Below are 27,567 nucleotides of genomic sequence, written 5' to 3'. Positions count from 1 at the left end.
ATCAGATGAAGACAATACCTGCCAAGCTGTGGAAACGGAGCAGCAGTGAGGACACTAATAAAGAACGATGGCTCAAGGAAAGCTTAGGACTTCTGCACAGCATACACATAAATAGTCATGTACAGGAAATCCAGAGTACTGTGTACAGTATGCATGGCAGCATCAGGCATGTAACTGAGTTATTACAGCGTACTTTTACACCCACGGTTTAAATACTGTATGAACTTTTTGAATTCCTGTCAGCATTAATCCCTGCCTGACAGTCAAGGCCAAGCATTGAAGTGTTTGTGCTTTCTCCAATTTGTGCCGTTACTATATCCAGGTGCTATAATATTCTCTTGGAGGTGGCAGCTTTCCAGACCTTTTGCCTTTGATTTTCTGAGTCTGAATCTCATTAAAGGTGATGCCAGAATGGCTCTCAGTGGAGCTTACGTCCACTTCACATCACAGTGACAGACTTCAGATTGCCCGGGCTCCTCTGGAAGTTGTCTTGAAACAAAAGCGTTGCCGGGCAGAATGGATTAGTTTCCTCTGCTAAGAGGTGCACATACTGTGATTTTGCAGATCAATTTATTTTTATTAAAATTTCGAAGCTCTTTGTGTGGCAGCCACACATTACAGCTCTCTGTTTGAGTCAAAACAGGTTGCACAGTCGGCCTTCTCGTAGTGCCACTTGCATGGATGATGACTAAGGCCCCGGGCTTTCAAAACATGAAATAAATACATCTTTCAAGGACAAAAACAGGAAACCACAGTAGGGAAGGCAGCTCTTTATTGACTTCAGCTTAAGTTATGAGGACAAATAACATGAAATGAGAAATTAAGCTTTAGGGCAGAGATACTAGGTAAACAAGGCCTCAAAATGCAGTTCAGATTCACAGTTCTGTCAAATGACTGTGCAAACCTACGGACAGTGTTCTTGGGCTCCTTGTGCAGAAAAATGTAAAAAAACATCTCCTACCCTATAAGTAACCTGCGTCATTAAGGTTCCTATATAGCCACAAAACATTGCACGGTTATCATCTCTATCTGGCATGGCTGGAGGCTTCGATTTGATCTGTAGCCATAACATCAACACTTTTGTCTACAAAAAAGTACTTCTTGTGCTGATTTTAGTACGCCAAAAACAGAGAGGAAAGCCCATAGCCTTCTATAATATGAAAACTGAGAAAAAACGGGTCTTTCTTATCTAAAACGTTAAAGGGGGTTTCCTAGTGGTTTCAATTTGCATACAGTACTGCCATTCAGAGTATCTAGTCCATTTTGTATGTAGTTATTAGTTAGTAGCTACAGTAACTGATTTAAGGATCTTATCCAGCTGCATCAACATGGCCAAGCAGCTTGTTTCAAAGTCCCACAACCATTGAGTAAAGTTCATAGTTTTAACTGAACTCCCATGAAGTCTCCGCTTGTATCCTCTGGTTTGTTTTTTTCTGTTGACATCCCTTACTCCATGTTTTGGATGTTGTTCATGAATTATTGCTGTTTTGGTTGTATCTAAGTGCAGATGACATAAAGAGGTGAGCTCTCTGGGGACACCCATTTATGAGGATCTTTCCAGAAACCCTATTAGGAAGGTTACATTTGCAAAATCAAGGTAACAGCACAGGAAATAGGAAGACAAATTCAGAAATAGTGAAAGCAAGCAAGAAAGGAAATTATGGTGAAGAGAGATACAGGCATGGCTTTTTTGTGGTAAAAGTAGAGAAAAAGTTAAATAACCCAAAACACTGCAGTGAACCAGTAATACAATATAAAGTAGATTGGCCAAATATTATAGTAGACGTTTTATTGAAGTGAATACAGTGAATAGAATGTACTTCTTTCATCTACTGTATTTTAGAACTGCAAAAGTTCTGTATTCTATGCACAGTATTATATGTTTTCCATATTCTGCATTTGAATAATAGAAGGAGCTCAGAAGGCTGACTGCTGATATTTGTGTAAATTTGTCCTGTGTTTCATAACTAAACATTTAAGTGTTAAATATCAGATCCCTTGGACAACTTAATGGAAAGGAACTAAATAAAAAACACCTACTACTGGTAGACATCTCTCATTTCTGTCAAGAGCCACAGCTGGAAAATAATTGGACTACAGTTGTTATGGTGCTTTGAGACGAGGTTGGATCTTATCACTTAAAGAAAGGATGTGATACCATCTGAAACATGGAGAACAAAAACAAGACCATTTTAGCCCAGCTTGAGTCGCTTCTGTGATGCAGTTTTCAGTTTTCCTCGTGACATGCAGAAGTCTAAGAAGATCTTGGCAGAGCTGTGTCCTGGGTTTGATGTTTTTCCCATGTGATGACACCTCACTCAGAAGCACAGACTGTGCTATTTCACAAACATGAGTGAATATTTATTACCAGAGATATAAATGGCCCTGTTTTTGTTGGAGGCTCGAAAAACAATCATGCATGCTAACAGCAAGCCCATGAAGGCTACTTGTCCATTGTTCTCCTCTATACTGTAGATCATCTTTGATATGGTGCATATTTGTATTTTTGCAACTTATTTGAAATCAAGAATTGTTTGTTATGCCACGGCTCACAGCAGTGGAGCGAAGATCTTTGGCGAATCCACTCCAAAGGAAGAATCCCGGCCAAGCCCCAACACAGACTCAGGTTTTTGACAACTGTTGCCGTAGAGCTTGATTTGAACCAGCGCTTCTGCAGGCTGAACCACTGGAGATCTCTCACCCCTTGCACGTCATTTTGACTAGGTGAGAAAAATGAAACATCCTTTCAAAAAAGTAGAAGACAGCTACTTCGCGGCCACATAACGAAGTGTCACACTGCCTGCCGTTCTTCTGTCGCTTTTTCCAGCGAGATTCCAAAGGCAGACAAAAGCCAAAGCTCTGCCCTCAAGCCAGTGCCCCACTTCCAACAGCACACAGAGATTGAGGGAGAGAGAGAGAGCTGTTGTTGCCGGAACGAGCTGCTCATCCAGAATTTCACAAAACAGGAAATGAATTGAGCCCACAGCTTGGAGCATGTGGACAAATCATACACAAGAGGATTCAATATTTTGGAAAACGTGACAAGAAAGAGTTTCAAATCTCAGTCTGTGTCCAAGAAGAAAGGGAATGCCTGCTCAGAAATTGGCAGATTGAGTCCTGATTTAAACAGACCAGAAACGAATTTTTAATGGAATTGCTTTGCCATTAAGATGGCTGGGTCTGATGATACAGTTAACCAATCCTTATTTATGGGCATTGTACCAGAAAATAACCACACGCATAAACTAGCAGTTATTGTTTCTTACTGGAGATGATTACAAATAATCTACAAAGTGTTTTCCTTAATTCTAAACATAATAGCACCACTCAGGACTCACTATGTCACGAATGGTAGCATTTTTGCTTAACTCCACCAACTAAAACCAAACAGACATTTAACATGAAATCTAGCTATTTTTCCACACACAGACGACCAAAAGAGGAAACGAATCTCCTTATTGCAGATCGTGTTTATTTTTTTAATGTGATTTAAATCAATCAAAATTTAATCAAATGTTATTAGTAAAACACAGTTCTGTGCCTTTTTTCTCAAGGTACACATATCGATTTCAAATTAACACATATTAAAGCCATTTGTCATTATCAGAAAGCTGCTGATTACTGGTGAGGGTAGTACAAACTTGGAGTCAATCCCAGAAGTACAGAGCACAAGGCTGGACTAGACACTGGACAAGACAACAGTCCATCACAGGGCGCACACACACACACACACACACACACACACACACACACACACACACACACACACACACACACACACACACGAAAATGGGAACAGATGACAGTTATACTAGGCAGTGTGTGTTAGAACCTGGAAATAAACCATACGAACATGGAGAGAATGCGCTGTCTCTGCACAATGTGTCCCAGCCCAGGACTGAACCCTAGACACATGAGCTGTAAGACAGCATCACTATCCTCCACACCACCTTGCTGCACCACATTAAGAACCCGATAAAATAATTTAAAAAACAAATAACTGTGATTCTCAGCTTCTTCGAAGATCCTCAGGAATCAACTTGTCAAGACTGATAATCTGGAATCTTTTTGTAAAATAGATTAAAAGCCTCCAACAGGTCAAAGTCAGAGTAGTCATACACTGTCCCAGTGCAGGAAGCAGCAAGTGCTCTTAGAACCCCACTGTTCATAGTACCTGCTGGCAGACAACTTGTGGGCGCTTTGAGTTGCATAAGACTACTGTATATCCCATCATGTTCCTTGGCCTAAAGAATTGCTGAACTCAATTTTAACGGAAAACGTCTGGAACATCCAGCTCAATCCCAAACACCATTAAACCCATCGCACCCCCAGAAGATAAAGATGATCCTGCTACAAAGATGAAATGGGACTGGGCTATAAGTCTTTCATGATCCTGGAGAACTCATGCCAGAGCCTGTTCAGGCTATTCTTGCAGTTGTCCAGCACATAATTCAATAGGGATTTATGAATACTACTGCCAATGGGGAACACAATGCAAGTGGAATAGAGTTTATATTGTTATACAGTATGTGCAATAATTTCTTAATTTGCTTTTTTAAATGTCATTAATCACCAGTACAAAACTGATTTTCTCTCTGCAGAAGTGTTCTCTAGCCAACAGAGCCTACGGAATTAATCTTCGGTCAAAGCAGAGTTTACAGTAACAGCTTACTTTTTGTGTTGAGAAACTTTCTTGAGTCTTTCACTTACCTCTCTCCATTGTTTGGTTTCAATTCCTTGAATGTACAGGACACACACTGGAGGAGGAAAAGAAACAATCCAAAGAGTCAGAAATGATCAGTGCAGGGTTAGGGTCAGAGACACTGTATACATGAAGCCATACATGATATTGCTTTAGTATTCCTTCATTAAATAAAAAATGCTAATTCAAAAAGGATGAGGAATAAGTGAAACCTTATATTGTTGGGTCTTTTCTGAAACCTCCAGAACATCAGTGCTTAACACATTAAAGGCTTTGTGTTTTTTTTTATTTGAAGAAATCAACACAAGAAAATAAATAATGGACTGCATAAACAGCTGGTAGTATGAAAGCTATGCACTGCAATATTATGGAGGGTCTAGTGTTTGGCTACCCTTGGCTTCATAGAAGGTTTTAAATCATTTTGCACCAGAGTAAACCTTTTTGTTTGGTTGGTTCCAGGTTTTACAGATGTGGAAATTTCTAGATACTTTTTAAAGTAATTTGAAAGCGTAATTTAATGACATGTGTATTTAAAGGTCCAATTAAGTAATTTTGAGTTCAGACAGAAGAATAGTGAGAAAAACCCAAAAGACAGTGAGGCTTTTGATCAAGCTTGGGCTCACTGGTGTGCACAGAAGGTGGAGCTCTCTCTGCTACACTGGCTCAGACAGTATTAATTCCTTGTGTTTACACAGCACTTTTCATCCAAAACAAATCACAAAGCACTTCACTTATATAACAGGAGTCTGACTTCACCCACCACTGGAGTGCAGCACCCATCTCAATTAAAATAAGGAAGCCTTTAAGAAGGCCATGTGAGCCTGGAGTGAAATTTAGCCAAGATGCTGGGGTTAACATTGTTTGAGAGAGGTAAGCCACATATCTGAGGGCAAGCATTATCTAGCCTGGTATCTTGGTAGGACCGAATTTATACAACAGTAGGAATCTGGCTATGATCCGCACAGCCTCAAGGGAGAAAACCTCAAGCTCCATGTTCAAAACAGACATTAAAGAGATTGCAAAAATAAAAGCTGAACCTGAGGCCAAAGCGAGTGGGGCTGCTGTAAAAGTCTCACATAAGGTTACTACTATTGTGCAGCAGCAGGAATAAGAAATGCTGAAAGAGCTTGAAAACCTCAGGCCTCCAAAGAGCCATTCCTGTTTCGGTGTCTCATCATCATGTTCTCAAACGGAGCTGTGCTTGTGTTTTTAAAATCGCTGTCGAAGGAACCCGGGCTGGATGACTGAAATCCTCTGCGGATTTCACTCTCTGTTTTCTAAACCGAAGCTGCAAGACTTCATCATAAGCAGAGAAGTTCTGCCAGACACAGCACTTTCGGTGATCTGAGGTAACATGTTCTTAGCATAAAAGTTTTCACTTTCCTGAAGGAACAGTGGAACTAGGAAGAGAAGGGAGAAAGCCTACATGCACGTGGAAACTGTTGAAAAGTCCACAAGGAAATTCAACAGTACAAAAACAGTACCTGAACTGCATGTCATACGGTATATGACTGTGCTGAAAAATACACATAAGTGATAGTGTGTCAAAATCACATTCAAAAGCATGGTAAGATCTAGACAGGCATACTGTAGTAAAGAAGAGCCAAGATGAAAAGCATGCCTAATGAATGTCAATCCAGTGGAATACATGACAAATACAGCACACAAGCAGGCAAGGCAGCAAAAAACAATAACAATTAAGATATGAAAAAGCCCCACAAGCATACTTTTTCAAGCTTCGTTTATAACAATACATTTAAATGTATTTAATTTAAATATATTTTATTCAGTCAAATCCTACAGTACATGCCCCCCACATTATTTTTAAACATTGACAATGGCACATGTGGGGAAAATCACCTTATCTGAAAAGCATTCGCTGCACTGCTTGATTTCAGACCTTTTCATTTTATGCAGGAGAAAGCAAAAAAGTTTTTATTTTTTACTCACGTGGGTCGGATTTGGAGAAGGTGTCTTTATCTAACAGATTCCTGGAAAAAAAAACACACAAAGAAAAGAACAATGAGTGCTGATCTAGAGATCAACTGCTGCAGCGTCTGTTCAGGCTGTCAAGCTGATCTTTGATCTGAATGGGGGTTCCAGCTGGGCAGCAAACGCTTGGAGCTGTGTGTGTTTTTTAAGAGACTTAAAAATGTTAATGTTGCGTTGAAGAATTATAGCAATAATTTGCATAGGAACAAGATGTCTCGATCAGCATGTCTAACGTGGAGAACCACAATGAGTCCTTCTCTCCAGGCATCTTTGAGCCGTGACGAAGAATCCGAAGAGACTGAAAGGTTTTCAACTCTTTTCGAGTTTATAGTGCACTCTTCCCTAATCATAACCTATTTCAGAGTCATTATGTTACCATAAAGGAGCAAGTGAATCACCAAAGGGAGCTACACCTTATTTGATAAATAACTATAAGCAATCAAAAAGCAGCTCTAGAACCTATACTGTATGTTTCTCACCCTTGCAAGGCATTTATTCCCTTTTTCTTTCCCACGCAGTAGGATCAATACAGTGCCGAAACAAACAATGCAGGAGTAGTGACTTCTCTAAGCCATGCCTTAAGATTAGTCTCCTAACTGCCAGAAAACACACGACTATCACTGGCAAGCCAGACAGAAATGTGCAGCGGTCGCTATTAAGGCACTTGCACACCAAGATCAAAGGCCACAATCAGTGCTTGTTCACCAGCAAGTGCACTGAATAAATGTCAAATTGACACCATGGAATCAAGCTGTGGCTACACATAATCTGACATCACAATCCCCAGGTTAAGGGGAAGTCACCAGTGCACCCCTGAGGAGAAGACAGAGCCGTGGCACAGCAGCAAGCTGACAGCAGAGCACACAAACGCAGCAGCGTCTGATAGCCTGCATGCTGTGCACAAATCTGATCTACTGTGCGTACTATGGAGGGCCTACAGAAAATTGTTTTGTTTTAGGAGAAGTCAACGTTGTTAGGGCTCCAATCAACAGGCAATTTATCACAAGCTTCTTCGTACAACCTGATGCATCTTTCAGAAGCTGAGGCGTGACACAGGTCAATGGAGTCGGTAGCAGACAAGAGCAGCCCAAGTGGAAACTGCAGGGATTATAAGGAGAAGCCAAGATACCTGATAGAAGAAACACAGTTCTGTTTGTGCTAGGGTTCCCACTTTTCCCACTCAATACCTGGACACAAACCTGTGCACATCTGCTCCCAGGTTAGCAGCAGGTGATGTTGGTTTTGCAGAGTCCCTGAGTGACTGTGAGTGCCCAGGGAGGGTTTGGCCAAATCATTCTAGATTCTCAATTGTAAAGGTTCCCTCAATGATACATAATGTCCAGTCCCAGGGCGCTGCTGAAACTGGAGAAATTCCATTTGGATGTGTACTGTAGGTAGGAGAGCAGACTGGCCAGGTGATGATTGGGCAACTTTTAATTTCAAGAAGCCAGGTTGTACAGCTTCCCTGCTTTTCTAGCAATAGCCATTTGCTCTCACCCGCAATCCGAATACCGTGCTCAGCAAAGGTCTTAGAACTTCCCCTTTCTTTTCAGCTTTTTTGACACCTGCAGCCTTTGAAAACCATTCGGCCGGTTGAGGGTAATGATGCCTAGGAATCGTGGTAGTGGCACACTAATGCCCCGCTATTTCCAATATCAGTGCTGGCTGGGGGAGAGAGAGAGGCTCAGACAGAGCAAGACAGGCTGCTGGCCTTTAATGAGATGTGGAAATGGGGCTCCTAACTGTGAGTAATCAGGTTTCAATTTGGAAAATGTCACAGGCATCAGCAATGAAGAACTCGTCGCAATCCTTCCTGTTAAGCGAATTTTGATAAGGAGTACCATTACTGTGCATTGTTGGCGTTTCAGTAAACAATACTAGCCTGATTGTTGGTTGCACGCACAACTATTTACTTATGACTCTTCGATGCACCCGCTTTTCTGCTCCCTTGCACCTCTGTAATTATTTCCTTCCTACCTCCGCCTCTTTCGCTTGCCGTCTAATGTCACAGACGCTTCTGAAAATTAACAGTTGCTTGTTTTGCTGTCAATATGCAAATTCAGGCAAAACAGCCAGTCAGGCCAGCAAGATGGCTGACTGCAGGGTGGTGTGAACAACGTTCTGACTGAGGCGCGGAAGTAACCCATAGCTGTTACAGGAGTCTGTTTCTTCTTGCGTTGCCTGCAGGACCTCTTCAATCAGTGTTTTCACTACCATACTCAGGAAGAGATAGTTAGAGAGCTGTGAATGTGATAGCGCCTTGACCTTTTCCAAATCTCTGACTGATGACATGACATCTCCGATACAATCTGCCCCCTCCTTCACCATGATCTTTCTCCTGCGGAACGCGGATTTTCAGTAACCTACAGGTGTGCCTCTGGGCATCTTGCGTCATTCCCTGCGTCTTACACTTGCCAGCTATAAGCACAGGAAAGGTGGGTCAGAGTACAAGGTAGTCACCAAATCCTGTATCTCTCACTTTTTAATCTCTAGGGCACTGGAGAGTCCAGCATGCAGCACGGAGACAAACTAGTGATACTCCCACAAATGAAAGCCCAAAAAAAACTGGATAAAAGAAGAAGGAAGAGTAAAAACACAGATGCTAAATAGTAGCACATCACATTAAAATGAAGTGACATTTCCCATTCAATGTGCACTCAGGATATCTAAGTGCCGAAAACTGTAGCACACAAGACTACTGCGTCACCATAAAAGATTGGAAATCACAGAAATGGGTCACATTTCAAAGCATGAAATCAAATAGATTTCTTCAGTTGTCACTTCTGATTTAGGGAGCATTTATGCACAAAATAGAGGAAAAGGGAAGATTCTCATTGCATAGTGTGTACAGTAGCAAGCTATCCTTAGGTAACGGCCCTTTTTTTAACCTACATCCAAGGTGCTGAGTAATGCCAGTTTCTTATTTCACAGTATTATACCAACCCAGGCTGGAACCAGTAAACTATTTCTTAATGTCTCGACTCGACTACTTCTGTGCTGCCTGGCCAGAACGAGGAAGGGCAGGCGTGCTCCTCTGACACGAGTCGCAGGAGTCACTGCTGAGTGGACAGTTGAGAGGGTCCTGGACAACGAATCCTAGCCTTTCATCCAGAGGCGCTCAGCCAACTGTGTGCCACCGCCCAGAGAATCCCAATGGCTCTCATTTAGCAAAATGGATACACAACGCTTGGACCATGGAGGTCTACCTACCAAGGGGTGATGTACTCATGAGCCCCAAGATTTGTATTTCAAATGTGCACACAGAAGCTACTGTATATTTACAACATACTGTATTTCTCCAGTGCAATTTGTACAGGAGTCGGCAGTTCATAAAAAAATATACAATTACCACACCATATTGGTCTCTCTGTGAGATCCATGCAATATTACAGACTTTGTACTAAAAGTAATTATTTTAGAGCTTTAGCAATACTTTTGTCTCAATTTCTGAAATATTAGGAAAAACAGTGGGTTCACTGTGTGATAGAACGAAAAATCTGTGTTCTCCAAGAAATAGAGTACATTGTATCCAATTCAGCACAGATGCTTTGCAAAGTCTATATCATAGTTGTGGGTGTTTAAAAAAATCCAGAAATTAATCAGAAATTAATGGCTTGCTGAACCTAAGTAACAATAAAAATCTCTTTCTTCATTTGAAGCTATTAAGTTACTCCATAAAAGTCAACTGGAAAAACCATGCCAACAATTCCAATTTAAGGACCATTGCAATCATTTAACTTGATTAGCTCCTGTATTTTGTAACCATAAGGGTAAAGTACAATAAGAACCCATTAAACACATTTCAACCAGAAATTGTCACTCTTGGAGAAATGCAGTATCTCACTTTTTAGAGACATCTAGGAAGGAAACAGTTAAGGAAACTAAGCAAAACATTAATTACAGTTATTGAGAGATTCTGGCTCAGATAAATATAGAAATAAGAGGTGCAGTTAGTCTCTCCTGAGCAGAGCAAACCAGCATAATTCTGCCTAATTATCCCTCAAAATCCACATTGCCTACTTTAGTTAATTAAAGGTATCAAAAATGACCCTGCAACATACATCAATAAATGAATTATATTACTTTAAATTTTTACAGCGCTGTAATGTGCAGGGATTGGAATCAGAAGCTGGAATAGAAGACGTTCCACAATATAAGCTTTCGTGAGATTTGTTTATCTACTGTGTCAGCTGTGTTTACAAGCTACATTACATGTGAGCATCTTTAAATACTGGTGGAATAAATAGGAGGAATTCTATGCATTCCAAAATATAATCGAAGTACAATCCAACCATAGACAGACCGATCAAAAGGGAGACTTGCAGACAGACAAATAGAACTATTTTCTACAAATGTACTACACAGGTACTGTATAATTTTAGCTTGCATTAACAGTGAATTAATGCAGGCAAAGTAATGTATTTCAGAGTCTATTTATATAGAATCTGCCTTTCTCTGTTTCATCTCCTAGCTTGGTATGTACAGAACCATCCTCTCCTCAGAAAAACAAGAGGAGGCCTATCTAAAGATGTTCCCGTTAAAATATAAATATTTTACCATATCAATCCACACAGTATTGTTTTTTTTTTAGATCTCTATCTCCTCCCCAGTCTCCGCATGTCAAATCCTGTACTGGGTAGCTTTGATCTCTCCAGCTCTGTTCAGCTGTGCATTAATGGCCTCGTGGAAGAGCGAAACACTCCACGTCACACCGAGAGACTTTCACTAAAGGTTAGGGAAAAACAACAGGGATTCAACGATAATCGACTGTCCTGAGGATGCTGGAACATTTTCTGGCTGTTGTTTTATCTGAGTGAATAGTATAATCGATAACCATCATCTGCTAGGGGTTTAGTCAAATGCCAAAAACAGAAACGTCAGGGAAAATGGATTGTATTTTTGTTGCATCCTGTGACACTGAAAACAAAGCACAAAATACCCTAGCTCACTTGTAAACATAAAACATTTGGCTATTTTTATTTCTCTCACATACATAGAATACCACCTGTTGCAAGTAAGATTGGACTTTGCCCAAGAAGATCTGGGATATATTTCACAACTATGCAACCTACATCTGAATATGATACATTTAAGGTTTAATTTAGAGCCTTTTTGTGAGGAAGTTAGTTAAAGGCTGCAGCCAGACTACCAGAAAAAAGGCGGAATGCTGCTGAGAACATATTTCTGTAGAGAGACACAGACAGCTCAGATACGCAGCTGCAAAGGTCTGACTGATCTGTAAGTTTCTTACTTTTTTCTTTTCTTTCTGAGGGATTATGGCTGACGTATTTACTTTTTTTTTTAAAAGAATCACCCGCCTGAAAAGTCACATTTTGTTCCTAAATATTCCTGGCAGTGAGGAATAAGCATGGAATGTCGTGGTTCGACATTGACTTTTGCTTTTGCTCCTTTGCAGGTTTTCTTAGGATCCCTCTTCCTCACCAACACCACTCCACTGAGATTTGGAGATATCTAAACCAGGACAGGTTATCCTCTGCACTCAAAGATCTAGTGCCAGTCACACAGCAGAGCTAATCTAGCACTTGTAGTGTTGAGAGGGTCCCTGTGAACTTTGTACACACTTTTCCTGAAGAAGATGCAATATTTTCTAAGGTGGACATTCAGAACTGGTTTGAACAGGATTGGAAGAATGCTGGACACTAGGGCTACTATGTAATTCTATACCGTTATATACAGTAGGAATGCGTGTTAACTTAAGTTACCAATTGTATTAAAAAAAGTGATCTTTAGCAAATAGGGAGGTAGAAAGATGTGCGTGATTTTGGAACACTGCCAATCTTATAAGCACAGGGAAGCATGATAGATAACAAAAAAATATTTAAGGACTGTTCTAGTTAAATTACCTTGAGAAAAATATGCCACGCATATGTTTCACTCCCATGCGCATGAAATAAAAACTTTTTTTAACTTCTGAGACGGACTCCTGTCTGTCTTCTAAGGGGAAGCATTGGAAAATTCCTTCAACAGTAGCAAGTGAGACCCAGACATTTGTACAAAACCAGCTTTGTGAGAGAAAGGTTTGTACCGTACAGCTGCCTGAGTTTAATTTTTGTATCAAAAATCACCAGTAAAGGCTGAGCCCACGCCTAGTGATTTCTGCAGCACCAAGAGCACTGAGAGTGCATGACTCTTCCCTGCACTGGATGCTGGTTATACAGTAGCATTACCCATTTATACAGTTAGGTGCAGGAGATTGCACTGGTGCAATGAGAGTAAAGAACCATGCTCAAGGGCACAATAGCAGTGTCACCCCCTGACCCTCTTCAGGTTACAGATCATGACCAACAAATCTATCCATGCCTGATAAATGGCCTAGCCAAATCTCCTCCTCTTAGCGTACATTAGTGGCAGCCCCTCTGTCTTGAAGGTGAATAGGAAACCCAATTCTCACGAGAGTGCTCAGCCAGAAGAAGGGCTGTTTTTGCACGCACATTCAACACGTTAGTGATGTACACTAATTTTCCCCTGGTTTTACCACGGCAATAACATTCATAACATTACTGAGCTTCACCACAGTTTCCCACAATCCATCACACCTGCACGTTTCTCTGTGCTTTGCTGGGGTCTGAAGCCACGGTATACCCAGCTTGTGCCCAAGGGAGCAGTCATCACAATGTGGCCACCTTACAGTTATTCTGCAATTTTTCTAAAAAAATAGAACAAAACATGAGATCCAAGTTGAACAGCGTCTCTCTTTGTCCTTTTAGTTCCACTTTCTCTGTCCGTCTCCCTCTTGGGGAACACACTGTCCCTCGGGGGTCCTGTGCAGCAGAGGCTGCAGATGCCTGTAATCACCGCCCTCACCACAGCTGCACACAGGACAAACGCCCAGGTAATGAGCGCTTCTTTCCCTGGGCTGTTATTTCGAATTACAAGGGATTGCATTTAGTCAGCACTTTGAAAAGCTCTTAAATACAGGAGGAGGTGTTTGCATCATAATCAGCAGTTTCCATTAAACCATTTGTTTTATGTGTTGTTTTTTTTATCCCCGCATTTGGAACAAAATGCATCAGGCTTCCCATGCAAATGGTTGGCTATAATAAGCCATCCTGGAAGCTTGTGGTAAAGGTTTTCAACACCCTCAAAGTATTAGATACTCAACTGACCTTGTACTTCTATTAAAAGAAGCAATACTGTGCAGTATATCCTTTACAGAATCTGATTGTTCCTGAAACATTGTAGATTGTACCTTTCATATCATCATATCTTGTACACAGTCTCCCATTTCATGAAGCGCTCTCGAGTCTGTCCTATCTCACACGCAGTTTTAGATTGTCTCTGGTGTCCATAGAACGTTCTAGATGCCATCTCCTCTGCTTCCCTTTTCTAGGTTGTGCCTCACCCACTAAGTCATGCTCTGTGTCATCTCTCTCACTCCATATATCATTCTAGCTCGTTCTCTGACATTCTGGATCTTTGCCATGCTACACACTGTTCTGGATTGCCTCTGATATTCTGTACTATGTTATATATTCTCCATACAATCAGACAGACTGTTCTTCACTATCTGTGCTTTGAAATGATGCAACCTACTAGGATCCTTCACCATCCCCGACCTTCTTAGGTTCTCCCTTTCTTTCTAAGTAGGTACATGTTCCCAATGATACCAAAACACAAATCTTTTTCTAAATGTCTCTGTTTTCACTGACACCTTAAAATTGTTAGAGCCAGCTTAACTGTAGCTCTGGTGTTTTTGCCCCCGGGACTATGGTGATAAACAGCACATTCAAGGCAAGAGAGTAAGAGCAGAATGAAGGCAGTGTAAAAAGCCGCCTCGCAGCTGTAACTTCAAACAGTGTGGCAATTAATTATTTATGCAAAGACAGTCTTTTGTAAATGAGAGCAGGGAGAGTGTCGAGTCTCCACCACACGTCTGAGTTCTATACCTGTCGGTGTGTCCTGACAAAGTTCAATCCAAATCTATCCAATTACAGTCCCACATGACACAAAGCACTCACCCTCACAACAAATCTGTAAGACAGGATATTAATATCAAGGGGTCTTAATTCCCTCCATAATGCACCCATCTTCACTGCTGCCATGGTTTCACTCATTTGCTACAACAGAAGCTTAAATCACGGTTCTCATTCCTGGTGCTGTTTCTTCTGGGTTTTTTTTTTATTCCAACTGATGTATTGATCATAAAGACTGATCATTAGACTTTGAAAGATTTAAAATATTTTTCAGTTCACAGACTTAAGATTCACTAAACATAGATGCAGTGTCAGTAGAGTGGGAACCCTTAAAAAGAGTTTAGTCTCCACCGTATTAAGAGCACACTGCTATTCACTTGACTTTCCTCTTGTGCACTCTGTTCACTCGCTGTATATGGCAGAGATTCAATTCAAAAGTGATACAGAAGTGTTTCTAGAGTCAGGATGCTGTTTTAAACACTTTATATGAGCCATGGCACCAGGAGCTAAGGTGTCCTGTCACCTGATTTTCACTTTACAAAAATGACAGATGATGTTGAAACTACATTGCTGTCACTACAACACCTTCTCAGATTTTCAGATTAATCTGCTTCATTAGCCTGACAGAGCACTCCACACAGCACAGTAAGACTAATTTCTGCTTACTGAACTTGTTGAAGTTCTGTTGGTCACAGGATCACAAAATGAACAATTTGTTCTCTAGCAGAAATTAAAAAAAGTCTAAGAATTTGTTGCTTTGTTTTTATAATCCTTATATTTACAATATTAATTAAATACACAGTATGTGTACAGTACATATATGTTTTATATGTAAATATTTATGCATTATATTATACAGTCAAAAATCAACCACAGTTGTGTTCTATTTCAGAACCTGGTTCATTCCAATTTCATGAATCATCCTTTATGAATGTTTACCTGACTTTCTATCCCTATTACACAGATACAGCATAAATATATCAATCACTATGGCAATAGACAGGAAGACTTGCTTGGTACCAGTCTTTACAAAATGCTTCACTCAGCTTTATTTTAGTCTTACAAAAGGCTCAGAGATCAGTAAGATCAATAAAATTACACAATGAGGTGGTCTTTAAGTAGATAAGACTTCTCGTTTTTTATCTCTTGGCGCAAATACAAGAAGCCTGTGATATCTGTACAGAGATCAGATGCTGCCTTATCTGTAATTCTCAAAATGAATTCCTGTGATAGATGCGCTTCCCACTGACTTCTTAATTATTCTACTAATCAATGGTTTTCAAATGTCTTGATTGTGTAGGGATTCCATATAAAACACCACCAGGATAAACTGTGCATTCACAAAGAGAAATGGCGATATAAGCAAATTAGCAAGCTAATATTAGTGCACTCAAATGAAAATCTCCCCCGAAATTCACAGCTTATTGGACATCATTTGCCGTTTGCAGTGCAAATATCCAAGAAGGAAAAAATAAACTGCAAATTACATTCAACACCAGGCAACAGCCAGAAGCTACTGTGGAATGAGACCAACCTAAACAGCTGCCATAGTAAATGCAAAGATGAATCTCCAGAAGTTCACAAACCTGCATCCCACAGACTTTCCTCTAGCATCGGTTTTCATGGGTAGCCCAAGGGGCATTTCCATCTGCGCCTTCTGTTTTCCTCCCCAAGGCGATGCTCACCAAGACATCCCTTCTCCACCGAGACCCTGGTCATCAGGGTGGGGAGCTCATCTCATGTTTGTGAAAATCGTGTTTATCACCAGCTCACAGCAAAGCCAGAGAGGTGAGAAGAAAAAGGGATCTCCTCCAAGCCCCATCCATAATGCACATTCAGACACAACTGCACTGCGCCATCTCTGGCCATCTTCTGCCACCTGCTTCATACTGCATGATTTATATCGCCAATTTTCCACCTTGTATTAATTTATCTTGCACCAGTAACTCTCATGTGTACATTTAGAGTTACAGTTGTGTTACAGTTCGTTGATCATTTGGAACGGAAGTTGCCTTGGCCTAGGTCACCCCACTCCCCCCACTTGCATGTCAATAGTAGCAGTGTGGTATATATATATATTTAGAATATTATTTAACTTCTTTCAGGTGTTTTAATTCCTACTCAATGGGAAAATGACGGTAGTTTTAATACTTAGAGGATGGAGCGATGGCTCTGTGGCTAAGGATCTGCGCCTGTGACTGGAAGGTTACTGGTTCAAATCCCAAGGCTGGCAGAGGAACCCTAGCATGAGGCATGCTGAAGTGATGCTTAGATACCTTCAAAGCCACTGGTCATGTCAAATTCCACAGCTGTAGAAGGAGAAAGCACATCTCTCACTGATGTCTCTGCAAACCAGAGCCTCCTATGACTAACTGGGTGCCAGCTGGTGCATTAGAAGCCCTGATCAGCTGACCCTCGCCCAACCCCAGCAGCACAGCCAGTGGTGTGCCACCTGGAAAACCTCAGTCACAGTGGATTAGTGTTATACTCAAGGGCTCCGAGCAAACACTTTTTTTTAATTGAGCCACTCAGGCTAAACATGTTAAAACTGCAAAAATGTATCTCTGGACCTCTGATATTCTTGCAGATGGCTGGTATTTCTGATACAAACCCTAACCTGGCTTTTCTGCTAGAGACAGAAGGCTTGAGACCAGAGTTACAGTAGCTATGGAATCTGGTCTGTATTTCATGCCTTTCTGGGGAAAGCCTGTAATCACATACATCAAGAGTGGCCAACATGTGAGTTTTAACATTTAAGGTTACTTCACACACATCCATCCGACTTTTAGCAAAGCAGAAATGCAGCATATCATATCAATTTTTTCTGCTATGTTACGTTCACTGTAATGATTATAATTAGCCGTTTTTTATCCTATCCACATTTGGTAAAAAAAAGCATTCAAGCCAGTGAACAGTGTCTTGTTCTCTAAAGATAATCGAGTTCTGCTCTTTGTGTGACGGTAATAGCCAAGGCAGAATGCTTTTGTTGCAGAAGCAGTGTATCCCTCCAGCTGACAGCTCTACAGACGCACGATTTGCTTTATTAAAGAGCAATTATATGCGACTGAGACAAGCAACCTGTTGGTGAGTCGGATTTGACTGTGCAGTGTGAACTCCGCGCAATTCTGCGAGAATAGAGCCCTCAGATCCACCTGAGGTGTCAGGTTAATTGAATTAGCTGTGCTCTAATTAGCTCTTAGACCTTGTTCCTAATGCACAGCATAACTTGCCCTGTCCCTTTGGTGTTGCAGTAGTTTGCTTCAAGCTGAATTGAATTATTGCACCTTAACTACACTTGAAATCCCAGAACAGTTCCCAGTAGGCACATTGTACCATATATTAATGAAGCATTGGCTGTTCCTGCAAACTAGACTGGTTTGAGTTGCTTAGCTTATGTGTAAATCACTTTTGAAAATGCAGTGAGCCAGCTAAAACCTTGTCCCAAGGACAGGACACCTCCTGAGTGTTTACAAACACAGCCATAACTCTCTAACTAATGAATCCTTGTACCTGCTTCTTGGAAGTGAAGGGACCAGGAGTAGTGTTGAAGGGACAGAGTAATGAAATGGGGGGACCAGCACCTGTCCTGTTGAGGACCAGACAGGGACTGAACTCTTATACAGACAATGTTTAATGTAGGTGACCTACCCTACAGGTAGAAGGGAACCAGAGCATCTGGCAAAACCATAGGTGAGCATGTGAAAAAGCATGCAACCTCCACATTGTACCTACAGCACTGGAATAACCCTAGAGTTGCATATCAGTCAGAAAATATTACAGTTTAGTTATCAAAAAATAAAAATAAGAGGATCTTTTATTCACATTTACAGCACCCTCCAAATGTACTCATGAAATAAGAATAGTAGCATAAAATAACAACTATTTACAGATTTCACAATTATTCAAAACCGTTGTGTTTCACATGCTTTTACACGTAGTCTCCAGTTGTGTGCCCTGGCTCATGTTTCACTGTTAATTCCAGAGACTGCCACTGGGCTGACTTTATTGATACCTTTGAGGATTTTGAATGCTTGTGTCAGGCTCCCTCGTAGTCTTCTCTGCTCAAGACTGAAAAGGTTAGTTCCTTCAGCCTGTCAGTATCAGACTTTCCTTCATGCCCTGGAATGCATCTTGTTCCTATTTTCTGAATGTATTCCAGAGCAGCATTACATGTTACGCTTTGCCTTATTTCTGAACAAAACATCACATTGTTCTGCAGAAACCTCAGAGAACTGGTCCCATTTTCTGCTACTGTCTACGTACTGTGCTCATAGGAGGATTGGGACATTAACTCAACCACCATTCCTCACTTGGAAGCTTAAAAGCATTCTAAAGGAATTACAGATCTCTTTGAGTAGCCTGTGATGGTGCCAATTACAGATCACATCAGGCCTAACAGCAGTGAATTATACCTGTGGCGCAGTAAATAGGCAAGTTTTATTTTAATTTCCACCTTCCTCTTAAATGGGGCTTTGTCTTTAAATTCCCATTAACAGCAATATCATCCATCCCTTCCACCACCTCCCCCATCACTATGCATCTTCACTGACACTTCCCTGACCCCCATGCCAGCTCAGCCCCTTAAACGCCCATGATATCTGATCAGACACAAGAATGCCATTTCTGAAATTACCGCCAACGAGAAATCTCCAACTGCGGCGCAAAGGGAGTATGAAAGGGATAGTAATTCTGTCAGAAGGGAGTCGAGCGCATAACAGGACAATATCAAAAAGCCATTATCCACGCACTGCTATTTTTTTTAATTTACAGCAGCTCTCTGGTTATCAGCAGCCTGCAGCAACCAGACTGAAGTCGCAGGGAACGGGGATTTATTTTAGGACAGTGAAACTATTGGCTGTAATTTGTCTCAGCACAGGAAAGACAATTAGACTGCCGGCATGACGTGCCTCTTCGATGGAACATGGGATTCACGTGGTGCATGCCTTCATTAAGAGAGTCATTTCCTCCAGTAATTCTTTAAATTCAGGACCTATTAATGACTCCTGAAGTTTTGACCTGTTGTCTTTTGTTCAGAAACTGCACCGTAATTGCAACACCTGTGGAGCAGCAATTTCCTAAATTCAGAGATTTTCCTGGTATCATTACATTCAAGCCTGCAGCTCAGCCGGAGGAGGGTGATATGTAGTTACTACATGTCCACCGGTTTATATAAGAATGCGTTTCTATAGATAAGCCATTTTTTCTAAGCTGCACTCAGTGAAAAGCCAGATTAATAGTTAAACTCCAATAAAACAGTGTTACCTAAAACCTCTCCTATTCAAAATCAATCTTTCAGTTTGCCAGGTCATCATGATCGTCATACCAATGCTTAGCTTGAACGTTTTTTCTTTTAAAGAACATTCGGAGCTCAAAAGTCAAAGAAAACAAAATAAAACTAACATGAGAACTAAGATGTCAATATCTTTGAAATTCAAGGAAAGGCAGAAGTAATTGCTGCTGGCATAATGTCAATATCTTCTCCAGGGTCTACTGACCAAACCTGGAGAGCCGGTGGAGTGCAGAGTCTGCTGATGAGTGAGCCTGCCACCTCAGCGTGGAGCGTGTCAAAACACCTTCACTGAATCTTAAAGAGGCTACAGCCATGTGCCAAGCTGTGCTCTCCTGAGACCACAGGCATGACACGTGGAATCTGATATCTGTCAAGTGCAGCGTGTAGGAACGCTAAGAGTCAAAGAGGCCCTAAGGAGAAGAAAGGACAGAAGCACTGTAAAAATGCAAAGCTGACCCTGAAGGAATCGAAGGTGAAAGAGGTTAATCCTGCAGTCTGGAAGATCTTTGATCTCTGGCCTTCTGGGATACAGTTTGCATCTTTTGGCAAATGTGCATGGTCATCACAGAACACAAGGCACTGCTTGACAAGGAAATACAGGCAGGGGGCAAATTATTATTGCTCTAAATTATGGTGTCCATTGTAAAAAAAAAACTGCACAAAGCACCAATCTTTTCCCACCTGCTTCCCACACAATGCATCCAAGAAGTCACTTTTCAGATGGTATTCATGCCAATATCACAAAATGGGCATGTTGATTTTGATCAGATTTTTCCCCATTTTCCGTGGGCATGATAGATATGAGAATTAATGAGGACAAGCGGGACCGATCCAACTTAAGATATTCCAGCACAGCTATGACAGAATTTCACAAGTGCTGTACACACCTGGCCAGATCCTGGCCCATCACCCAGCAGTGATGAAGTACTGAAAGAAGAAGAGAGAAAATCCACACTGGGATAATCTGCCTTCGACTTTGGCAAGATAATAACAGAATGGAAGGGAGAGAGAAGATAAATGGAAAATGGGGGAAAATATGCAAAACCTCAGACCTCTGCAGTTTCATTAGCTGTTATATAAAACAGTCTCACCCCATCAGTCACATTCAGTGGAACTGAACCTGCTTCAGTTCATGTTGACCATCATGAAAGCATCAGCAAAGCAATGTGATGTGATGTGGTTACAGTTCAGGGCACATTGGCTTATGCGGGCATGACTATAGTATATGTTTTTCACCGAACCTACAATTTCGTTAGATGGAGCGATGCATTTTTGTATCCCCACATGGGTGTTTAATAGCAAAATGACCCAACATTCAGCAGACACCAGTGGGCCATTATACTCTGCCTTGTCATTGCTTCAATAAGAGCAATGTAACAGGACTGTGATGAACTTAAGTTGCAGATGTTTGCAGCAGTAAACCTGCATCTTCAATCATCCCCGCAGTAAATGAGACTAGGCATGGAAGGGATTATAGCCTTTTGATAGTCTTTAATTTGATTTTTGACAATCTCTATTATTGTGTTGAAATAAGGGCACATCACATGTGTTGCAAAGGTCTACTCTCTGTGTGGCCATCTGACTACAGTTCTGCAGTGAAGGATGAGTGCAACTGCCCCTCCACTTCATGTTTGACCCAAAGAGGTGCTCTTTTAAAATCCCAGATAGCCACAGCTCATCAAAACTACCACCAAGTACCCTCACAGTCACGGATTCTCAACAGTGTTTACCATGCATTCGATTTTTCTCAGTGTAAACCTTGAAGGATGTCTTGGACGAGGATGTCAACTGAGTCAATTACACATAGGTATGAATAATCTCCTATAATCTTTGTAAAGTGTGGAACAGTGACACGGTCAGATACTGTTACAAAAACTGCCCAAAGTAGAACTCCCATTATTTTTGACAGGTTCCACATGCACTTCAGAAGTCTTTGTCCGCAACTCCATTCCCAGATTGTGAGGCTAATCCCTGGATTTAAGAAGTGTAACGGAAATCCACTCCTCACACTCGTGACTGCAGCTGATGCCCATGGCTGGACTGTGCAGAGGATCTCTCCCAGTGGAAGGACAGGCACTGGCACCAACCTCACTGAGAAGGAGATGAGTGTCACAGAGCAATATATGCTGGGGTTCAGTATTGTTCCTCACCACAACACTTCACAGGTTTCTAGCATCAACAAGAACTGGCGGTTACTGCTTAGAGAAAACACTGCAACAACCCATGCTGGACCTCGCACCGTCCAGTACCTCTTCACTTCCAGAGTCTCTAAATTCATAAAAATGGATAGATGAGAAAAAACGAAGATAAAACAGGGACAGGCCATCCTGATTGAGAAATTCTGTGGCTATCTGTCATCAGTTTCCAAAACCTTCAACCATTTTTTGATTAATATAACAAGCAATTTGTTCAATAAAATCAGGGATGGTAGACTGCAGTATGAGTGGCCGCAGGGTATTTCATGTTATTATTTCAAAGGACCAATTAATTCCTTTACTAAAAAAACAGCCTGACAAAGAGGGAAATACCAAACTGACAATTTAAAGGGGGGTCTCTTAAGCCTACTGATCCATGGCTTTCCTGAATGAAGACGGGTGACACCTGCATTAAACCAGCAGTTCAAATCTTCAGATGAAATGGAATTACTATATAAATTATCGACCTGGACATCAAGGATTATAAAAAATCATACAACATAACACCTCAGGCACTGAGTCAGAAAATGAGACAAAGACTTTCCTAAGTAAAGCGAGGCTAGAATCAAACATTTCCCTCCTTAAACACATTGAATAGCCAACATATACATAATGCATCTTTTGCATATCATGGTAAAAGCACTGTAATGAGTAGTAAAACACAGAGACTTAATGGTGAAACTTGGTACAGCATAGTGAAATATTATTGCTATTTAGATGAATCCCTTATTCAAAACTATAATTATTACGTATACCGTATACAAATAGTGTCCAGTGATGTAGTTTGCGGGTGCCCGTCTGGGCAAGGAATATTGCTCAAATGCACAGCAGTAATGTCCCAGCTGGATATAGCTCAGGAGTACTGAGCCCCTAATCAATAATTCTTACAGGCACCTATTACAGTTATAGGAAAACCATGACAAAAAAGCCTTAGAAATGTAATGTTTTTATTGAGGAATAGCTTTGATATTAGATTAGTATCATTAAATCAAAAGATCTGAGACATCTGACCCCTCGCCAGAGAGTTCCCTAGGTCCCATTCATTCCGTGACCTGCATTATTGATTGAGCTAATCATCCTCTGAAGTGGACTGTGGTAACCTGTTTGACTTCTAAATCTAAAGTTACATTCTAAATCTTTCATGAAGGAGACCCCTGAGGCACGCAGCACTGTGCAGAAATCGTAAAGGCATTATCTTTAATCCTTTTCCATTTTTTGTTTGTCTCTCCCCCTTTCTTCCACAGTGGGATAATGATATGTTTAAAGAAGAGAGGTCCCTTGGCACAGTATTGACTGGATTCTGATCCCTTATCAGACTGACTGGGATTTAATGAAGAGCACAGTAATTGCTGCTAAATTACTGTAATTAGATATAATAGAGCATCAGTTTTTCTTTCTACAAAGTGAATCATTCTGTGTAAAAGTGTCACACAAAAAACACAAATTGGCTGTCGGAGAAACTGTGTTCCCCAGGAAAGGTGCAGTGTGACATACTCTTCTCGGTGTCGGAGCTGAATTCACACCCTCACTGGCACCAGACAGCCAAAAGCCAGAGTGCAGCAGCTGATGCTTGTTTTGCTTTGAGCTCAGAATTAACCCTTTGGATCTTGGGAGCTGATACAACAAAAGAAAGCACAAGTCTGTCTGCAACTGGTCACTCTACTTTGCACAACAAAGTCTGCAAATACATTCCTATTTGTTCTTTATACCTGAGGAACTTTTGCTGAACATTGGCTGCACAACTTCATTCAGTCATAACAAGAAACTTCAAATTCAGCTCCATTTGTCTCAGATAGAGGACAAAGCACTACTAGAAAAATAAGTCCTTTATCTCTGGTTGCTCTTCAAGGTCTTATCTTCAATTTGCTGGGAATTGTCTCCTGTGGTTTGATAATTTACTGTATTCTTATTTTCGTAAGAACAGCTTCTGCTCTGTTTTTGTTTCTTTTAATGCTATTCGTTTTTTTAAAGAAAAGAAAGGCTTCACATGAGAAAAAAAATGTTTGTGCTTTATTTTGCGCTGTTAAAATGCTTATTTAATCCTTGCAGTCTTAACCTGTGGAACCTCATTGTATGGGAATCAATTTCCAAAACGTATTGTGCAGCAGTTGTCTGAACTCAAAAAAAAAGAAATAGAACAAAACATCTGAAGAAGAAAGAAACGTATTGATTTTTCACAGGCATGTCACAGAATTCAAATTTTACTTTTGCTTTTGTTAACCTTTCTTTGCATCTTGTGATAAAGCTTTGTTCAGCACATCCCCAGTGCTTCAATCAATGACACAAGAGGAATTTCCCCAAATGGATTTTCCTCAGATAGAAAATCCTCATGCATATTCCATATAGCTCAGTGAAAGTTTTTTCATTTATGTTGTATATTTATACAGTATTCCAGGCCTGTGGGGATGTGTTTGGGGGTGTGTGTGGGGGCCTTCTCCATTTTTGGTGTGACATCTGCAAACTCACATGGTGTATATTAACTACTTCAGAGCACACCCAGGAGTTGAAATACCATGGACACTGCCAGGTTTCAATGCAATCAAACAGCCCATGAATCAATATATTGAAAATGTTATACAGTATGTGTGGGCACGTCCTGTGTATTGCAGAGAATTTCAGAAGAATGGATATTTGACATCCAGTAAATCAATAGAAAGCTTGATTTCCAATAGGAGTCACATTTCGCTGTTCAGTCCATAGCTGCCGCAGACAGTCCCTGAGTTTAGTTAATTATTGAAGGAACCTTCACTATTATCCACTTAGTCATAAGGAGCAAACAAGCTTTGAAATACTATCCTAATAAAATACATGTGCTTACATTAGTATTCCATAGTAAACAAATAAAAGTCAATGAATAATACTGATGTAAAAACAAATGAAGGCTATATTTTGTTTGCATCTGCAGATTTCTAAGTCTCAGCTTGAATACAGGGTGTGCTTCTGAATGTACAGAACTGTGACATCAGATAATAGATCACAAATCAGTTCAATTGCAAAGGCTGGGGTCAACTGATTTAAAGATCACAATTGAAAGATCTGGTGGTCATGAACGTGATGTTTTTGTATGGTGCCGACATCACAGAGTATATTGAAATGTAAAACAGCCACGCAACCCAACCAGACAGTCTCAGAAAACAAATTGCTCCCGTTGTTTTCATTACATCCAGTAATTAAAGTACTGAGTGTGTTGGTACCTCTAAACTTCCTTGTAGATAGTCACATGATTACCTGAAAAAACAAGGCGCCATATCAGAAAACGCTACTTTCAACGGCACAAACGCAGCGGGTTTCATCATTTGTGCTGTTTGTAGGGGGGCCAACATCACAGAGCTGATTTAGCATCATACCAGCTATTTCATAGAATAACATGATCCAGAATTAAACTATGGGTGTAGGTTAGTAAACTAATGCTTGGGGTGCCACATCAGTGTATTTGGGTGCAAAACAAGAAGATAAGGTTAATTGTATGTTCATATTTAAAAGGAAGAAACATGTTCTGACACTTGAGGCTTCCTTAAGTACTGTATGGCACTACCAGAAAAAACCTTTGTGCCTTTTCATTCAAAGAAGTGGTATCCCAGAAATATTTGCAACTGTTGCAAAGAGCGATTTCTTCTACATGTCATACAGACAGAAGGGGCTCATCTGTGAGTGACGAGGATGGAATCTTATCTGGAGCGGAGATACCTCCACCGTCTGCCAGATTGAAGTCTATTCTGCTGTCACTGCCATTTCTGAGAAAAGGCATCATTCATTCACAGCAAACGAAGGAGGCACTGGAGTCCTGGTCATGATATAATTGGTTTTTCCTTCTGGCCCGTGCATTTCTATAAACTGCCACCTTCACAGGACAAGACTGTGTCTACCTCTGAGGCCCCACTGCACTTTAATTAAACACACTAGCTGCTGCCAAGAAAGAAGTCTGTGGATCCACTGCCCAGACCACTGCCACACAGTCTGGAATGTTATTACTCCAATATCAGAGGAGTGCAGAAAAAGATATTCAAGCAAGCATGACTGTCATCCACAGCTCACCCCAACTGGAACAGGCTAGCTTAGGGCATGTTTTCCTAACTTTGTAGGAAATCACAGAGTGTGGGATGCATTTGGCTTTCCAAAAAGCACAGAGCACTAATGAGTTTAATTAAAAAATTATTCATTCAAGACTTTATATTGCAATTAGCTTCAGCTGGGAACACACTCAACATCTTGTATACAGGCAGCCTTGTTTTGCTCCACAGCTTTGTGGTCATTCCACAGGCTCTCAGAGTGCTCAAGAGAAAATAATAAAAGTCATTCTTAATCTGCAGCAACCTCGTAGAGGTGAATTATTACTTTAGCTGCCTTAACAGATTTAAAAGAAGCCTTTTCAGGTGTGTAAAGTAGAGATAGAGAAAACAGAAATAGAAGGAAAGGGTAGAGGAAAGAATTAAAATGTGAATCTGGGTATAGAGAGGTGAAAATCAGGTTAAAGAGGTGAAACCTGAACTGATAATTCTAGGGAAATTGTGGAAGGCAGAAACCTGAATTGCTGAATGATGAGAGTAGAAAGACTTGCTTATCATTGAATGCTATGGGCATGTGTGAGCCTGGGTTAGGGATTAATTTGTCTTTTCTGGTACAGAAAAGGCCAGTGTAATCTTATTCGGCAGTGGACTATTGGCTGGGAGAGATCTCTGGTCCTCATTGCTCTGACCACTGGAAATACACAAGTCACTATTTTCACTGATGACTGATGGTCTGCAGAGATTGAAATTCAGGACCATGGACAGAGATTCTTTTCGGACAGTCACCACAGGTTAATAATAATAATAATAATAATAGCTTACATTTATATTGCGCTTTTCCGGACACTCCACTGAAAGCGCTTTACAGGTAATGGGGACTCCCCTCCAAAACCACCAATGCGCAGCATCCACCTGGATGATGCTACGGCAGCCATAGTGCGCCAGAACGCTCACCACACATCAGCTATCAGTGGGGAGGAGAGCAGAGTAATGAAGCCTATTCATAGATGGGGATTATTAGGAGGCCATGATTGGTAAGGGCCAATGGGAAATTTGGCCAGGACGCCGGGGTTACACCCCTACACTTTACGAGACACGCCCTGGGATTTTTAATGACCACAGAGAGTCAGGACCTCAGTTTTACGTCTCATCCGAAGGATGGCACCTGTTTACAGTATAGTGTCCCCGTCACTATACTGGGGCATTAGGACCCACATGGACCGCAGGGTGAGCACCCCCTGCTGGCCCCACTAATACCTCTTCCAGCAGCAACCTTAGTTTTTCCCAGGAGGTCTCCCATCCAGGTACTGACCAGGCTCACGCCTGCTTAGCTTCAGTGGGCTGCCAGTTGTGAGTTGCAGGGTGATATGGCTTAGTTAAGTAACATCAGTGTGCAGGCAGCAGGGCAGTCCTACAGTTTAATCTGTGAAAGTCGGGGAATAATCTA

The 27,567-nt window shown here is 41.1% G+C and overlaps 1 protein-coding gene across 2 annotated transcripts in view; it reads right to left on the bottom strand.

The window, feature by feature from the left end:
* The window catches only part of cpne5b (copine Vb), a 132,736-nt gene that overhangs the window by 100,375 nt on the left and 4,794 nt on the right, over positions 1–27,567 (bottom strand). For both annotated transcript variants that reach the window (XM_088640193.1, XM_088640194.1), the window contains exons 2-3: positions 6,653–6,693; positions 4,711–4,757 (exon numbers count right to left, since the gene is read on the bottom strand). In XM_088640193.1, coding sequence (XP_088496319.1) covers positions 4,711–4,757; positions 6,653–6,693 — 88 coding nt within the window. The remainder of the gene's footprint in view (positions 1–4,710; positions 4,758–6,652; positions 6,694–27,567) is intronic.

Source organism: Lepisosteus platostomus, chromosome 7 (assembly GCF_059453375.1).
Source record: "Lepisosteus platostomus isolate fLepPlt1 chromosome 7, fLepPlt1.hap1, whole genome shotgun sequence".
NCBI lineage: Eukaryota > Metazoa > Chordata > Actinopteri > Semionotiformes > Lepisosteidae > Lepisosteus > Lepisosteus platostomus.
This window is presented reverse-complemented; position numbering and strand designations above follow the sequence as displayed.